Consider the following 17,206-nt stretch of genomic DNA (forward strand, 5'->3'; position numbering starts at 1 on the left):
CAATACCAACGCAACAGCAACGGCAGCATTAACAGCAACCAATTCAGAATAAACACACCAGCAACACCTTCAACAACAACAACACACAACAACAACAGCAGCAGCAGCAATAACAACAGAGCAGCAGCAACAACAACAGGTGCAATAATACCCGTTAGAACAACATCAACAAGATCATATCGATACGAGGCGACAATGTTGCAGCAACAACAGCAGCAACCACCGTCCTCCTATCAGCAACCGCAGCAATATCAAGCGTTTCCAACAGCACGCCAGCAGCAATATCAAGCATGGCAACAACCACAACAACAGTATGCACCTCGCCAGCAACAACAACACCAACAACAGCAGCAGCAATATCAATACCATCAACCGGAGCAACACTTGCAATTGCAATCTTACCCAACGCAACAGCAATTGGCCATGCAACCAGTGTTTGCTTACGATGGTCGCGGTTGTTATACGCCCGCTGGCTACACTTTGACACCCGTGCTGGCAGCAACAACAACAACAACAGCAGCAGCAGCAGCCAGCGATGTGAGTGATGGACAATGCGTTTACTATCAGTATGCGGATGAGGATTATGTGAATAGCGTCAACTACTACGATCAAAGCACTGGCGACATGTGTGCCATGGGCCTTGTTTACGTCGCTTACAAGGACAACAACAGCAACTACGATGGCGCACAATCTTATGCGTTAACTGAGCAAAGTAATCGCAGCCACAGACAACGCGGAATGCGACAGCGAACGCTGCTGCAAGTGGAAATGGCAGGTGCAAGTGCAAATGGAAGTGCAACAACAGCAATTGCAATGCGCAGGCAAAACTAGAGACTAAAATAAGACTCTCTGGACTCGATTCTTGTTTGTTGTGTCGTTGTGTTTGTCTCTGTTGTGAGTGAACCTATTGAATCGCATGTGCTGAATGTATAAAAATCAAAGAGAAAACACTTACACATATATATTTAAAAAGAGAGAGATATATAGTATATTATAAATAGATTGTAGATATGCTGTAGCCATCATATCAATTCAGCCAATCCCAAGTAAAAGCACATACAAGAATGGGATCTATCGTGGAACAGAACTAGAAATGTTACAAATTATTCATTTGATGCTCTTTATTATCCAAAAAGAAAAAAAAAATGTAAAGTACATAGCCAACCCAAAATATGTATTGCAAAATGAACAGAACAGAACAGATTACAAGTTAAGGCTGTAAACCGAGCAGAGCAAACTTCCACACACACAAAACACACACACACTCACAATACATACTGCAATTTAGCTTGATAAGAATGTGAAAGAAAGATATATAAACGCATTAGGAAACATTTGTAAAATTTATTAAATTGTATAACTAAGAATGTCGATTGCAATTCGCATCTCGATGTATTTGATGTAATTATTCACTAGAAATTTTCAATATGATGTTCTTTATTTTTTTTTTTGATAGAGCACACACACACACACATACAACAATAACACCCAACACATAAGGCAACCAGACCAACTTTTTCATACCTCCATCGAATTGCAAATGAATTTGAATGTGAACAATTAATGACAAAATGTAAAGTTGTAAATTGTAAAATATATATTTCAAAAATATATATTCTTAAAAACATTTCACACACACACACACACACATATAGTAGACCCATTTCTCGATGTATGTATTTGTTTATCGATGTCCCCAATGACAACAGAAACAAAAAGGGGGGACTTTCCCCTTTCTCTTTCCCCCCAAAACTCACACCACTTATAAACCAGAAAATATAATACTAATAATAATGATGTAACTGACGTAATTTTTGTTTTTTTTTTTAATATTTTTAAAAACTAGTCGTATAGCAATATTATAGTTAAGTAATTTTTTTGCAAAGAAATGCTAAATTTTTAGAGATTAATTAAATATACATAAACCGCAACACTGCAAGTGAATAAAACCACAAAACAAATAAGCGAAATCTCGGCAAAACTGTATATAGAATAAATTTTATATTTAAAAACAAAAAAGAGCGAGACAGACAGAGAGAACACGTCGTAAGCTTAAAAACAAAATGGCATCCTTACATTAATGAAAATGAAAGAGATGCAGCGATCTTAAGGGCTCTCGCATGCCTGAGCGAGATAGAGAGAGAGAGAGAGAAAGCGAGCTTCAGCACGAGATTTATGTATAAGTATTTGTGTATTTGTATATGTATATGTAGGAATCGAAGAGCAGGTACAGTTTGACAGACGAGACAGACACAGTGAAATTACCTGGGGGGGGGCTTATTTTGTAAGTTAATAAGTATTTGCATATACTCTAAGTATTTCAATGTGAATTGTAATCATCGTGGATAATAAGCGAGGCACCGTGTTTTTTCTTCGTCATAATTAGATTATTAACTTTATACAAATGTTAATTTTATCACTTTGCAAATAGTCGCAATTTATGGCTATATTACAAATGAATTATTATATATATAAAAAAAAAAGAATTATAAAAAAAAACAAAGAACCTACTGCGTGTAATAAATGTGTTTCAAACCACCCCAAAAACAAATTTTCAAATGCAAATAAAAAAAAAAAGTGCTCAATGCTCAATTCCATTCACCGCGATCTATCAATTCAAATTGTCGCGCCATCTTTTGTCGAAAGCTAACAGCTGTGCTGTTCAATTTAACAGAGATGGTAGAGCAGATGTTGTTTACAACGTGGTGGCAACGCTGTTTCTGACATATTGGAAAATACCGCATTGGAAAAATACCAGCACTCATTCCAATGGCAATTAGCGCAAAAAAAAAATAAGAAAAGAAAAACACACACATAAGAAGAAAACTAAGCAGCTGAAAGACAATAGCAGGACGACGAATACGACACCAAAACGTGATTTATTTACAATTTAATTGCTGGCGCAGTGCTAAACAAGTTCGTGTGCGTGTGAGTGACTCTATTTGTTGTGTTGGGGACAAAGTGTGTGTAAGACAATAATAATAAAACAGCAAGAAGAACAACGACAACAACAACAACAAGGGTATCCATAGCCGAGACAACGAGATTATTTATTTGTCTATGCCTTGGAAACGGAATACGCAATAAATGATAATCGACCTTCCCGTTCCCATAGCAGCAGCAGCAGCAGAAGGGGAGCGAGGAGTGCGGCAGCAATATATCGTGGCGCGCTGAGCGCCCCCCACCTCTTCCGCCCCAATCACAAAGCACAACAGAAAGAAGCAGCAGCGAATTCCAACTGCGATTCCCAACAACAACGGCGATTCTCATAGCCAATTCCCGATAACCTTCGATAACCAATTTGGCAATCGAATTGTGAGTGAGCGAGAGCGAGAGCGACCGACAAAATGCCACAGATGAGAGCCGCAGCCGCTGAGGCGGCGGCAGCGGGCAGCGCCAATGGTCAGCCGCTGGTGAAGATCGGACATTATCTGCTGGGCGCCACATTGGGCACTGGAACGTTTGGCAAGGTGAAGATCGGCGAGCATCAGATCACGCGGCTCAAGGTCGCTGTCAAGATACTCAACAGGCAGAAGATCAAGAGTCTCGATGTCGTTGGCAAAATTCGACGCGAGATTCAAAATCTCAAACTCTTTCGCCATCCGCACATCATAAAGCTTTACCAGGTGAGTGTGTGTGTCTATGTGTGTGTTTGTGACGTCACAGTTGTTTACATAATTTCAATGAAGTAGTCAGCAATACTGTTGACAGAGAATCCTGTTTACACATTGAACAATTCAGTCAATCAATCAAATGGTGTTGCATTTCCTTCCCATCATTAGAGACGTCTATAATATATTTATTAGCGCATAAAACACAGTTGCAAAAAAGAAACAGTTTTGCATAAACAACAACAAACATTACACAAATATAACATTGCATTGCGTTGCCATTTGTTGAATGCGAAAAAGTCTTCGAAACTTTTCCGCACTTCAGATACTCTTTCTTTCTTTCGGCTTGGAAAGTTGACAAATTTAACATTTCTAAACATTTTTATTTGAGATGAAGTTTATTTAAACATTTTTAGACATTTTTATCGGAGTTGAATTTGATTTCTTTATTTATTACTATTCTCAACTTAGTTTATGTCAATTTAAAATTACTCTTTCTTTCTTCCGTCTTGAAAAGTTGAGAAATTTATCATTTCTAAACATTTTTAATTGAATTGAAGTTTATTTCAACGAATTGAATTTGGTTTCTTTATTTATTACTATTTCCAACTTTCGAACTCCTGTTTTAAAATTGAGTTGTCTGGAATGTAAAGAAATTTCGAATTTGTTAACATTTTTATTTGAGTTGAAATTTATTTCTTTATTTATTACTATTACTATAACTAGAACTTTGTAATTTAAAATGATTTATGCAAATTTTAAAATCAATACATATAAAATTTTGAGCATTATTTAATATAAGAAGAAGTATTGCAATCAGTATAAAATTCTTTATATTGATTTAATATAATTTCTATATTTATGGAAACCAAGAAATGATACACCCAGTCAAAAAGTCTTTATTATTATCTTTTTTCTTTATTATTATTATATTTTCTATATTTATGTTATGAAACCAACAAATAAGACAGCCAATTGTAGGCATTTCTTTACCCAAATCGATTTACTTTAGTTAGAATCTTTAAGGTTTCAAATGATCGTAATGATCGTATTCTATTTTTAGAAGAAATAATACAGTATACAATTCTTTATTATTATTATAGTTTTTTTTATTTATGGAAACTAAGAAATAATACAGTTAATTTTGAGTCTCTTCCCAAATCCGAATTAGTTTAGTTTTAGTTGATCTTGCAAGTAAATATGTGTGAAACAGAATGGAAAATGTTGGAAATAGAATGGAAAATGAAGGCAGGGAAATATCATGCGGTGTAGAAAAGTTCGATGCTCTTGTCACATTCATTAGCAACGTGACTTTTGTGAAATGAGTCAATAACATGATATCGACACTGATCGCTGATCGATAATGACCACCGATCAGTGGATGATCATCAATAATCACTGACTAACCGACTTTTGATACTCTACTAATAATTGCAAATCGTTCCCAATCAGGTTATATCGACGCCCTCGGACATCTTCATGATCATGGAGTATGTGAGCGGAGGCGAGCTCTTCGATTACATTGTGAAGCATGGGAAATTGCAGGAGCATCAGGCGCGTCGCTTCTTCCAGCAGATCATCTCGGGTGTGGACTATTGCCATCGCCACATGATCGTGCATCGCGATCTCAAGCCCGAGAATCTGCTGCTCGATCACAACATGCACGTGAAGATCGCTGACTTTGGTCTCTCCAACATGATGCTGGACGGCGAGTTTTTGCGCACCTCTTGCGGCTCCCCGAACTATGCGGCACCCGAAGTTATCTCCGGTAAACTGTACGCTGGACCCGAGGTGGACATCTGGTCATGTGGCGTCATACTCTATGCGCTGCTGTGCGGCACATTGCCGTTCGATGATGAGCATGTGCCGTCGCTGTTTCGCAAAATCAAATCAGGCATCTTTCCCATACCCGAGTATCTGAACAAACAGGTGGTGAATCTGGTGTGCCAGATGCTGCAGGTGGATCCGCTGAAGCGTGCCACCATCGAGGAGATCAAGAAGCACGAATGGTTCCAAAAGGAGTTGCCCGCCTATCTGTTTCCCTCCTCCATCGAGCAGGACTCGAACGTGATTGATACATACGCTGTCGCCGAGGTTTGCACCAAGTTCGGTGTGAAGGAATCGGAGGTGCACAATTCGCTGCTTAGCGGTGATCCGCACGATCAGCTGGCGATCGCCTATCACTTGATCATCGACAACAAACGTTTCGCCGACGATGCCGCCACCCAGATCAGCGAGATTAACAACTTCTTTGTGGCCGGCTCACCACCACCGCCGCCCCCAGCGACCGCCACATCAAATGCAGCTGCCACGCTGGGTCCCGGGTTGGGACACTCGCCGCACGACGGCATCGAGTCGTCGTCGGTGGCCACGGTGACCATTGGAGGCGGCACCGCGGCAAGCTCGGGCAGCGCAACGCCGGTGCACAACGGACCCGGATCGAATCCGGCGAGTGCTGTGCCCACCATACGGCCGCATCCGGAGCGCATTGCTCCGATGCGTGAGCGTCAGCTGGCGATGAGTGTCCAGAACACCGGAGGAGCCGCGTTCCCCGAGAAGACGGCTCGGGGTGGGACGCCGATTAAGCGGGCAAAGTGGCATTTGGGCATCCGATCGCAGAGCAAACCGAATGACATCATGCTCGAGGTGTATAGGGCGATGAAAGCTCTCAGCTACGAGTGGAAGATCATCAATCCGTATCATGTGCGTGTCCGGCGGCAGAATGTGAAGACCGGCAAGTTCTCGAAGATGTCGCTGCAGTTGTATCAGGTCGATGCCAAGAGTTATCTGCTCGACTTCAAGTCACTGACCAACGATGAGGTCGAGCAGGGCGACGATGTCATCATGGAGAGCTTAACGCCGCCGCCTTTAAGCGTCAGCGGTGTGATGCCGTTACAGCCGACGGGTCACCATACCATGGAGTTCTTTGAGATGTGCGCCGCCCTCATCATACAGCTGGCGCGTTAAAAAGTTAAAAAAGAAGAAGCACCTCCCAAAAATAATACCAATATTATTACACTCTATGATTATTATCCTCTTTACTACACAATTTGTTTCGTCTGCGTTTTCGTTTTCGATTTCGTTTTTTTTACTTTTATCGTGTTGCCAAGTCCCTCTTTATATTGAGTGTCCTAACTAATTAATTATACTATATTATGCTACATTATTGTATTACGCAAAACAATGAATTGAAATCAGTTTTTACCATTGTATTCGGCACTTTTTCCCCCCTCACTTTTCCCGTTGTTAAACTATTTGCTAATGGTATATAAGTGCAAAATACACATTATTATGATTATTTTTTTTTTTGTGTTCGTAATTCGTAACTTAACGAGACAAAAGTGAAACTAAAAGCTAAATATACGATATTCTTATTATCCATAAACGGAAACATTTAAGTGACAATTTTATTGAGCATCGCTTAGTGGCTAAATTACAAGTACTTTGTGATCATACAATAATTACTATTCTCTGGCTGTTCGACTCTTCAGCCCTGTTGAGTCTTCAGCCCTGTTGACTCTGCAGACCTGTTGACTCTTCAGCCCTGGCATCACATACATATACTATATAAATTCTTAAGGCCGCCAAATACAAATATATAATATCTATGAGGAGAGTGAAGAATGGTGGAAGGGAAAGCGGGCAAGGGAAACCTATTGCTTCTGCTGTTGCTTGCGCTTCAGCTTGTCGATCAACGTCTCTATGCTGTTGGCATCCACCAGACCGATGAACTTGTCCACGACGACGCCGTTGCGAAAGGCGAGAACGGCGGGCACCGCTTTCACCTCAAACGTTTCGACCAGATCGAGATTGTCCTCCACATCGATGACGGCCAAATCGATCTCAGTCGAATTCTCGAGCAGCTCGAGCATCTTTGGTGTGAGTATCTTGCAGGGATCGCACCATTCCGCATGGAAATTCACAATCACCGGATTGTCGCTGTTGATCACCTAAAAGAAACGCAAAACAAAAACAAAAAGCGAATACAGCGCATATTTACATATGTTCGATTCTTTTTTCGGGCTTATTTGCATACACGCGCATAATAAACACACACATGACGCACTGCTGTAGTCGACCCATTAGATACCCTATATATCAATTTCAGTAGCAACACTGTTTCAATGTGATCGTGCCGTCAAGCGAGCATGCGCACTTGTCGCTTTGTTTATAGGGTAAACAGCCAACGAAATGCGTCATGGGTTACGGCCGGAACAAATCACGTACGCCAAAACGGCAAACGGCAAAACAACAGCTAACAGCCGCATGCCAAGAGCATTGCATAATGCTGCCTGCAGTTCATATATGTATATACAAAATGTAAGAGTGTGTACACACTGACTGAATGCAGTTTGTATTTGTGCATGGTGACAGTGTTGCCTTACCTTCTGATCAAACTCGTAGTGATCCTTGATGACCAGCTTCTTGTGGAGCATCTGCGACTGTGACAGAAACTTTTGGGTGGCTTTGGCCGCTTGGGGCGCCACTCGCTGACAGCTGCTCTGGGCGCTGGAGTTGATAAGGCAACAGGCCGCCAGGCGTGGTGCGATGCCCTCAGCTGCAATTTTCAGCATACTCTTTTTGTATTGTTGTGTCTAAATTAACAATTACTGCAATCGAATGCAATAATAATAACAACAGCTGGAGTTGTTTTTGTCTGCGTTGCAACGGTCGAAAGTGTGTGTGCGTGCGCTAAACGAGACCACAAGACGAAAAGAGACGAGACGAAGTAAAGACGAAAAACGAAGAAGACTCCGCGATAAGATAAATAAAAGGCACAAAAACTGTCCACTATTGGACCTCTGCGGTACACTTTCTTGGTGCGGAGGAACGGGTTACTACAAGTGAACAAATATCGATATGACTATCGATGCATCGATAATGTTGAAACATCGACGTATGTCACATAGCGATAGTTTACGGTCTCACAGTTCTTCTCTGGCAGTGCTACGATCGAATTGCAGGTGATACCAGCAGGTTGTATTAAGTTTCGTAAAACAATGTGGCAACCTCACAGACCTGCCGCGCAACTACGATTTGTTAACAGTAAAAGTGCCTACATTTTTAATAGTATATTTTATTTTTTAAAAAATTCGTCATGCAAGGGAATCAATCAACCAAAGGGAATCAATCAAAAAAATTGGCAAAGCTTTAGCATAGAAAATTTTCAGCACATACGAAAGCCCGCAAAGCGATTTAAATTTGCAATTAATAGAGTTGTGAAAAAAATTATAAAAGTGCGATTTAATATACAATTCATAGCAACAATGTAGTGCACAATATGTATGTATATAATTGTTACAGTGCAATTTCAATAGAGTGCGGGCAACTTTGTAACTAATGCACTTGATGACACTTCCCTTTAAATATGGCGGCAAGCACCGTTAAAATGACGCAAGCGTATTTCAATTCAATTGCTCATTAAAACAAAACCAATAGCTGAGATTGAAATCAAATGTTTGACGTTCACAATAAATAAAGCAAAAAGGGGTGGAATGGAGCACACAAGGAGTCGCATCGTAAAATGTTATTCAAATGGGAGCATTACTTGGCCACCAGTGTTCAGTGTTACCAAATCAGCCATTTTCCCGACAGATCTGGCTTTTTTCAAAGGACAGCAGATGTTTGAAAACAGCTAGAAAACGGTAACTATTTAAAAATGTAGATGTAAATTGTCTATAAACACACAAAACAACCATCTACACTTTAAGAGTTTTCTTTATAGATAAAAATTATACATTTAGGTATATTTATGAATGTTAAAATTTAGCCACATTTTTTTTGATGATTTTGTTTACTATATTTTTCCGCTATTATTACTTACTAATGTAGCTTTTTTTCCAATTCAAGTGATTGACAACACTGCTGGGTGCAACAATGTTTGCTTAACGGCTAATTAAAATGATTAACTCGGCACCTTTATCTGCCAGCCAGATCATGATTCCTCCTTCTAGCCGAGCTCAGCTCAGTCCAGCTGTAATTCAAGCAGGAAGCAGACACCGATGATGAATGTGAGCGAAATCTATGCCAGCTACTTGGAGAGTACCCTGATTGGAGTCCAGCGGGAGGAGGCGAATCTGTATGTGGTGCGTGCGCTGCGTCACGTCATCCAGGATGTGTTTGCCCAGCTGAGTCCGACACTGGTGATAATGGCAGCCACACGCTCCAGCATGCTGGACACTTGGTTTCAGCATGTCATTGGCGTCTTGTTGAGCACATGGAGCGATGGCACCGTCCAAATGCTGCGCGCAAATGGCACACGAAGTGTCCATGTACCTGGGCGGAAGTATTGCAATCTGTTGCTTGTCGACTCCTACGAGAGTTTACTGTGAGTAGACATCGAATTTCAAAGGCAGAATCCATAATCCACATTTGTTTTTAGTGATACACGCATTGCGGAGGACAATGCGGGCTACGATGATCACGAGTATTATTTCATCTTTCTGCAGACTCGCGATCAATACATCGAACGCGAGCGGCAGCTGATCCTGGAATACTGTCTGGCACATTATTGGCTCAACTGCAACGTGATGGTGCAGACGGCAAAGGTGGAGGTGCTAGTCTATAGCTATTATCCGTATCGGGAGCAGCGTTGTCAGCTGGCCGAGGCGCAGCTAGTGAATCGCTTCGATGGCCAGCGGATGATCAATGCTCCCATGTTTCCCAACAAGCTGCGTCAGCTCTCCCAATGTCCGCTCACGCTGCTGCTGTGGCACATGCCACCGTATGTGGAGCTCAGTCCGGGACGCACTGCCGGCGGCTTTGAGATGCAATTGGTGCAACATTTGGCGCAGCGTCTCAACTTTAGTGTGGTGCTGCACAAGCTGCATCTGCTGCGAGTGGATCAGTACAAACTGGCCATGGCCAATGGCAGCATTAATGGACCAATTGAATTAGCAAGTAATCGAGTATTGATTTAAAGGCATTTCCTAATCATTTCTTCTTGTGTAGATAATGCAGCAACGCGTCAACATGAGCATTGGCTATTTCCGTAAGACAGCGCGACGGGATCAACTGATGACCTCGACGCCAGCTCACTATTATGCTCCCCTGGTGGCCGTTGTGGAGAGCGACAACTTTCGCTTTGGCCGCCTTGCCTGGCTCACGTTCCCCTTTCAGTGGCCAGTGTGGCAAACGCTGCTCGCCGCCTTGTTGCTGCATTGGAGCGTCTATGTGTGGCACTGGCGACGCTTGGGATTGCAGGTGGTGGAGCTGCTGCTGGGCGTGGCAGTGCCACGACTCCCACGCTGCTGGCTGCAGCGTCTTGTCTACGCGCATTGGCTGCTGGGCAGCATTCCGCTGCGCATCGTTTATCAGTCGCTGTTGTTTCACTTTATGCGTCTGCAACTGTTCGAGACGCTGCCCAGCTCGTTTGAGCAGCTGCTGTCGTCCAACTTCCGTGCGTTTTGCACCTCGAACACGCTGCAAATGCTCCGTGAGATGCCGCAAGTGGATCGCCACTATGACAGCTTCACGGGCCTGACTACGTCGTATGATCAAAATGTCCTTGATGCACTGCAGCGTAATCGCAGCATCGGCAGGCGTTCGTTTGCTATTGCTGGACTGGATGTGACCAAAGCGCATCTGCGTGACACGGGCCAAGAGGAGAACTATCACATATTGACGCAGTACGTCAATGTCCAGCAGGTGGTCATCTATATGCCCAAGCATACGTATTTCTATTCGGAATTTACGAATTTAATACGTCGACTTGATGCCAGTGGCTTTATTGACTTTTGGCGACGAGCCACCTTTGCTGAGTCCGTGCATCGCAACCAAAGGCGGGAGGATAACGAGGAGGAATTGCAGCAGCAGGAGCACAAGCGGCGCATTCACGAAACCCAGCTAACTGCCATTTATGGTGTAATGGGCAGTTTGTACGCTATTGCAGCGTTGATTTTCTGCCTGGAACTGCTGATCCATCGACTATTCAAGAAGACATAGAAATGTGTATTTATGTATGTATGTATTTCCCATAATATTTGTTGTGTAGTTCCCCAATCAATTAGTGTTGACATAGGTCACGGATTGGGGAATTTCAAAATATCGATATTTATAAATATATTAATTTCAGTGATTTTTCTATTTTAATTCTAATTTATTTTCAGAATAGTTCGAATGGTTTCCTTGCAAAAATATAAACAATTTAAATCTTTTTTCTGATGAATGGCAACCTTGTCAGAGGTGGCAACGCTGCCACTATCGGCATGAGAAAACATCTGTGTGTGTTCCAATCGAGTAGCGGGCTTTTTCGCCCATAGATCAACGGTCACACTGAAGCATTGAACAGCAACAATTGCATTGCGTAGAAAAATAAAAAAAGACCGTTTGGCTAATTCAACGCAGTAATTTGTATTAATCAAATCCAGAATACGCGCCAATAAAACACAACAATCCGATACAAGCAAATAAAAATAATTGTATAAATATATAATTGTGTCACCTGTGCGTCGTTTTTTGTTCTGTGTGTGTGTGTGCCTTGGTGCGTTTGCTTTGTTCATCTGTAGGAGAGCCTCAGTTGAGTTGGTGTTGGTTTGAGTGACTGACCGTGTGTGTGAGAGTGCGAGTCAGTGTGCGTGCGTGTGTTGTGTGTGCGTTTGTGCGCGTGCCGTAACGTGAAATGGCAAAGAAAACTTACGATTTGCTTTTTAAACTCTTATTAATTGGAGATTCGGGCGTTGGAAAAACCTGTATACTCTTCCGATTCTCGGATGATGCCTTCACATCCACATTTATATCAACCATAGGTAAGCACAAATGGCGCATTTCAGTGCGGCCCCTCCCCCCCCTGCCCTTCACTTACACATGCATCGAATTCTTATGTGTGTGTATGTACTTTCAAAGTTGCGTTGCCTGCATGCGTTTGCATGGGTGTGTGTGCATGTGTGTGTATATATTGCAATTGCAAGCGGCATTGTCAAGTGCCGATGATGCGTAGGCGGCGCCCAAACCCAACAACAACGAGGATGTTAGGGATACTTGCATGTTGGGCTATTGGGCGTGGCATTGTCTGTAATCTTAACAAGCTTAATCCATTGTGTACTACATGAAGGAAGGATGTATTTATGCGCTTTGTCTTTGCATTTTACATCGCGTATTTCGTCCGATCATTGGCGATAGCCTTTGGACTCGAGAAGCCCGCATTAATCACAATACAGTTGTTGTTATTATTGGTGATGTTGTTATTGCTGGTGGTTAACCGCTATGCCTATATGTATGCATGTGTGTGTGTATGTGGGGGGGTATAAAATGCAGTCACTAACCGAGCGAGTAGTGTTGGTTAACTAGATTAATTATTGTGACGCATACACACATACATATGAGAGCTTTGCCTTCCTGTGTGTGTGTGTGTGTATTATGATTCACACACACATTGGAAATTGGTTGACTAACTAAATGGGAATTGTTATCAATAAAAATGAAAAAAAAAGAAACCAGTAAAAAAAAGCATGATAAACGATAAACGATAAATACACAACGGTCAGCTTGTTGTCACGCTGTGACGTCATTGACATTGAGAATTCATTTCGATTCGATAATTGCTTACTAATCGATTTGTTTGTGCTTCGCTTATTCGTTTGTTTCCACAGGAATTGATTTCAAAATCAAAACAGTCGAACTCAGGGGCAAAAAGATCAAACTACAAATATGGGACACTGCCGGCCAGGAGAGATTTCACACAATCACCACATCCTATTATCGTGGTGCGATGGGGATAATGCTCGTCTATGACATAACGAATGAGAAAAGTTTCGAGAATATCGTTAAATGGCTGCGGAATATAGACGAGGTGAGAGAGTGAACTTATAAAACAGCTGATCATCGATAACTAATAATTCTCTCTCTCTGTCTGAGTGCAGCATGCAAATGAGGATGTGGAGAAGATGATATTGGGCAACAAGTGCGATATGTCGGACAAGCGAGTGGTCAGCAAAGAGCGCGGCGAAGCGGTAAATAAAGCACACAATACTGTTCTACAACTGTTATACACTTCCTCACTCTCACTCTCTCTTTCTCTCTCTTTGTGTGTTTAGATTGCACGGGAACATGGCATTCGGTTTATGGAAACATCCGCCAAATCAAATACAAACATCGAGGGCGCATTTTGTGAGCTTGCCGAGGCCATATTAGATAAAACATCTGGACGCGAATCGGCCGAGAATACCGAGCGTGTCGTCATTGATCGCGGCAACGGCGACAAGGCGCCGGGCTACAACAAGTGTTGTGCGTAATGCGGTTCTATGACACTTGCCTAGTTTCAACGTTCGCGGTTGGTTTTGTGATCTACATTACATGAATATACACACCTACACACACATACATACATAAGTGCAAGCAAAACACACACACACACACACATACATATATATACATATATAACAAAAACTTGGCAAAACCTAGCGCTTTTCGGTGTATCTCTATTTTGTGTTGTTTTTTTTTCTTTGTACATTTTTGCTAATATAGTGATCGTTGTTGTATGCTGCGTGTACTGCGTTTTCGACCAGGTGGCAACGTCGCCACCCACCCCCGGCCAATTGCAAACTGCAATCGATCTGCTTGCTGTCTCGCTCTAACCAACACACGACTTTAAAAACTAACCAAGTGTCATAGCCGTCAGTCACAGTCAGTGTGAAAAACTGCATCAACCAGCTAAGCAATAAATTTAGGCAACACACATACATATGTAAAACAAATACACACACACACACACACGAGCGCGGGGCGAGAGCAGAAAAACAACCTACCTAAAGTTTAATATATACACATATACTCTATATACATATATATATATTATAATATTGTATACTGTGTAATTTGGAGTAAATTTACAAGAGAGAAAACAAGAACAAAACATAGAACACAAGTGTTGGAAAACGCACAACCCAAACAAAAACCAAAACAGAACCGCAACGAAACGAATTGAATAGTAGAAGAAGAAGCAGCAAAAAAAGAAAAAGTGGAAAGTGTTTTTTTGCTGTTGCATTTTGCAACTGGAACGGAAACGGAAATGGAAATAAATGATAGAAAGAAACACACACATTTGTATTTGTATATGGTTAATATTGTAAGACCACGAAACGAAAACAAAGAAGAGAAAAAACCAATTAAATATTAATGTATGTGTATCGTTTTTAGCCTCACTTTCGGAGAGATCACTTAAGATACACTACTCAAAGTGTGTATGTTTGTGTGTGTGTGTGTGTGTGTGTAGAACTGTAACTGTAACTTTGTAACTAATGTTTTTTCTAATGCAAAACTTTTTAAATGCGATCAGCAATTTTTATACGCTCTCCTCTCCTCCCCGAAAAAACAGAAAGAAAAAAAAAACAACACGCGCATTAGGCTGAGTTAAGTTTCCGGTTCGATATGCATTTTGTTTATGACTCCTAAAAATATACATACACACATACTATATTATATATATATCGTTAGTTAGCCTAGCTTGAAACTTGCTTTTTGTTTTGTTATTGCCAAAAAAAAGAAAATGAAATGAAATGGAAGAAATGAATGATGTGGAACCGATTTCTGTGTATAAACTAAAAAAACGAATGGAAACTCGGAACGATTAACGATTAATCGATGCTGCGATTTATCGATGCTGGAATGTTTAACGTAATTATGTTTAAAAAATCGCTAGAAGAGAACTTTCTTAGCCATTTTTTTGGTCGGATACCATATACATATATATATATACAAACACAGATCGATATAGTATACATAATTGTAATTCGTTTTTTTTTTGGTCATTCGTTCGTAATACTTATAATTTGTTAATGTATATGGATTTAGCGTAGTTGTCCACACCAAATGATTTAATGATTAAACATAAACGAACAATTTAAAGCGTCATCTAATCCAAAATAATAATAAAAACAAAACAAACAACAACAAATCGCAACAGCCGTATTTTGTTGGTAGTGTGAGTGAGAGAGAGAGGGAGTGGAGAGTGTGTGAGGGAGAAAGGGAGATGACGATGTCATTTGGAATGGACGCAAACACCGGCAATCCAGGTGGAGAGCAGCTGCAATTCATCGTCCAGCAGAATGAAATCAGCATCCGAGTCAAAGTCGAGAGTTCCTTTCTGTTGCTCGATACCCAAACACTTGGCTGGATGCAGCGAAGCCGCCTCAATGGCATACACCTGGGAGCAGTCTAAGGAAGGAAAGTGATTACAAGGGATACAGAGAATAGATTCAGGACTCGTTACCAGTTGCTTTGTGGAAGATGCGGACACACTCGTCCATGGGCGCAATGCTGCCGCAAAGTGTTTCGGTGCCCGCAATGAACGCTTTGCCCTGCTTCACCTGGAGCGGCAGCTGGCCAATGTGATGCACTCCCTCCTCCAATCCCAGAGCGGAGATGGCATCCGTCACGAGTACAAGACCCTCGCGATGTGTCCGATACGCAATGCGTAAGGCGGCCGGATGCGTGTGAACGCCATCGGAGATGATGCCAAAGTAGATCGTCTTGCCCGCTGGTATGGCATCCGATGCCAACAGTCCCACCAGTCCGGGATCACGATGATGGAAGGGCAGCATGGCATTGAAGAGATGTGTGATCAGTGTGGCGCCATGGCGCACAGCGCGTTCGCCGTCATTCAGCGTGCCCATCGAGTGGCCCAGGGAGACGGTGATGCCCGCTTCGACGAGGTCCCGAATGACGCTCGGATCGCGCACTTGCTCCGGCGCCAGCGTGATGATCTTGATGCGTTCCAGGCTGCCATAAACCTCGCGCAGGGTTGCCATGCCCTGAGAAGTGAAGGTGATTAATATGATTACACTAGATTATTTGATAATCCAAGCTCACCTTGTCGATGGTCTGTATGCAGTTCTCGGGATGCGCGCCCTTCTTCTGGGGATTGATGAACGGACCCTCGACGTGAACGCCCAGCACGCCGGCTCCGCCCTCAATTAGCGTTGGCATGCGGGGTAGAATGCTGTGGTAGCTGTCATTGGGTGACGTCACCAACGTGGGGCAGAACGAGGTGACGCCGCTGGCGACGAGACCGCGTGCCACTTTCGTTACGCCCGCTTCGGTTGTGTCTTTGTCATAGGAGAAGTCCACGCCATAGCCACCTGTGTGCGAGAAAGAGATGAACGACAATTCGCAACTGTTGTACTTGCTATCTCTATTTCGCTCGCACTGTTTATGTTTACAATCGTGTTATCGCCATCACACGATTACGATAACGATTAACGCGTAATCTCATCTCGCAGCAATTTATAACTGGGACAGCGAACTGTATGTGTGACCTTGATGTGTTCAATTAAATGAAAGCGAACTTGGAATGTGGAATGTTTGTGTGTGTGTGTGTGTGCGAGTACATTCAACTCCCCCCCCTCCTCGATGAAGTGTTTACCGTTTATCTGCACATCGATGTAGCCTGGAGCTATGATGGCGCCCTTGCAGTCAATGCGCCGATGCGCCTTCGTCTGTTCGTCAAAGAACACGGGCTCCGGATTGATGATCTTGCCATCACGCACCCACAGATCGTCGTGGATAAGTTGATGATTCCGCACCAGGCGGCAATTGATGAACTGCAGCAATTGTTGTTCCATGATTGTGGCGGGGGGAGAGAAAGCAAGCCGGAAATG

At 42.4% G+C, this 17,206-nt stretch overlaps 6 protein-coding genes across 7 annotated transcripts; 4 read left to right on the forward strand and 2 right to left on the reverse strand.

Moving 5' to 3' along the window:
* Nucleotides 1-195: 195 nt before the first annotated feature.
* Nucleotides 196-831, forward strand: LOC133848803 (cAMP-dependent protein kinase catalytic subunit-like). The gene has a single exon (XM_062284497.1). The coding sequence runs from the start codon at nucleotides 196-198 to the stop codon at nucleotides 829-831; it is 636 nt and encodes a 211-aa protein (XP_062140481.1).
* A 1,969-nt stretch (nucleotides 832-2,800) lies between these two features.
* LOC133849489 (5'-AMP-activated protein kinase catalytic subunit alpha-2) lies at nucleotides 2,801-7,237 on the forward strand. The gene is made up of 3 exons (XM_062285596.1): nucleotides 2,801-2,928; nucleotides 3,116-3,626; nucleotides 5,064-7,237. Exons 2-3 carry the CDS (start codon nucleotides 3,348-3,350, stop codon nucleotides 6,576-6,578), a joined length of 1,794 nt encoding a protein of 597 aa, XP_062141580.1. The 5' UTR covers nucleotides 2,801-2,928; nucleotides 3,116-3,347; the 3' UTR covers nucleotides 6,579-7,237.
* On the reverse strand, nucleotides 6,843-8,457 carry LOC133849492 (thioredoxin, mitochondrial). The gene is made up of 2 exons (XM_062285601.1): nucleotides 7,997-8,457; nucleotides 6,843-7,561 (listed from the first exon to the last, which is right to left on the reverse strand). The coding sequence occupies exons 1-2, from the start codon at nucleotides 8,183-8,185 to the stop codon at nucleotides 7,265-7,267; spliced, it is 486 nt and encodes a 161-aa protein (XP_062141585.1). The 5' UTR covers nucleotides 8,186-8,457; the 3' UTR covers nucleotides 6,843-7,264.
* Nucleotides 8,458-8,763: 306 nt separating this feature from the next.
* Nucleotides 8,764-12,031, forward strand: LOC133847132 (uncharacterized). 2 transcript variants are annotated; one of them, XM_062281935.1, is made up of 4 exons: nucleotides 8,764-9,256; nucleotides 9,462-9,939; nucleotides 9,994-10,507; nucleotides 10,563-12,031. In XM_062281935.1, the coding sequence occupies exons 2-4, from the start codon at nucleotides 9,614-9,616 to the stop codon at nucleotides 11,553-11,555; spliced, it is 1,833 nt and encodes a 610-aa protein (XP_062137919.1). In that variant the 5' UTR covers nucleotides 8,764-9,256; nucleotides 9,462-9,613; the 3' UTR covers nucleotides 11,556-12,031. The 2 variants fall into 2 exon arrangements, with proteins under 2 accessions (XP_062137919.1, XP_062137920.1); XM_062281936.1 differs by lacking the exon at nucleotides 8,764-9,256 and having other exon boundaries at nucleotides 9,456-9,939.
* On the forward strand, nucleotides 11,899-15,311 carry LOC133847135 (ras-related protein Rab-10). The gene is made up of 4 exons (XM_062281944.1): nucleotides 11,899-12,358; nucleotides 13,202-13,401; nucleotides 13,472-13,561; nucleotides 13,646-15,311. Exons 1-4 carry the CDS (start codon nucleotides 12,232-12,234, stop codon nucleotides 13,841-13,843), a joined length of 615 nt encoding a protein of 204 aa, XP_062137928.1. The 5' UTR covers nucleotides 11,899-12,231; the 3' UTR covers nucleotides 13,844-15,311.
* LOC133847134 (N-acetylglucosamine-6-phosphate deacetylase) lies at nucleotides 14,078-17,170 on the reverse strand. The gene is made up of 4 exons (XM_062281943.1): nucleotides 16,972-17,170; nucleotides 16,419-16,687; nucleotides 15,820-16,360; nucleotides 14,078-15,764 (listed from the first exon to the last, which is right to left on the reverse strand). Exons 1-4 carry the CDS (start codon nucleotides 17,168-17,170, stop codon nucleotides 15,589-15,591), a joined length of 1,185 nt encoding a protein of 394 aa, XP_062137927.1. The 3' UTR covers nucleotides 14,078-15,588.
* Between the last annotated feature and the right edge of the window lie 36 nt (nucleotides 17,171-17,206).

The sequence above is a fragment of the Drosophila sulfurigaster genome, chromosome X (assembly GCF_023558435.1).
Source record: "Drosophila sulfurigaster albostrigata strain 15112-1811.04 chromosome X, ASM2355843v2, whole genome shotgun sequence".
NCBI lineage: Eukaryota > Metazoa > Arthropoda > Insecta > Diptera > Drosophilidae > Drosophila > Drosophila sulfurigaster.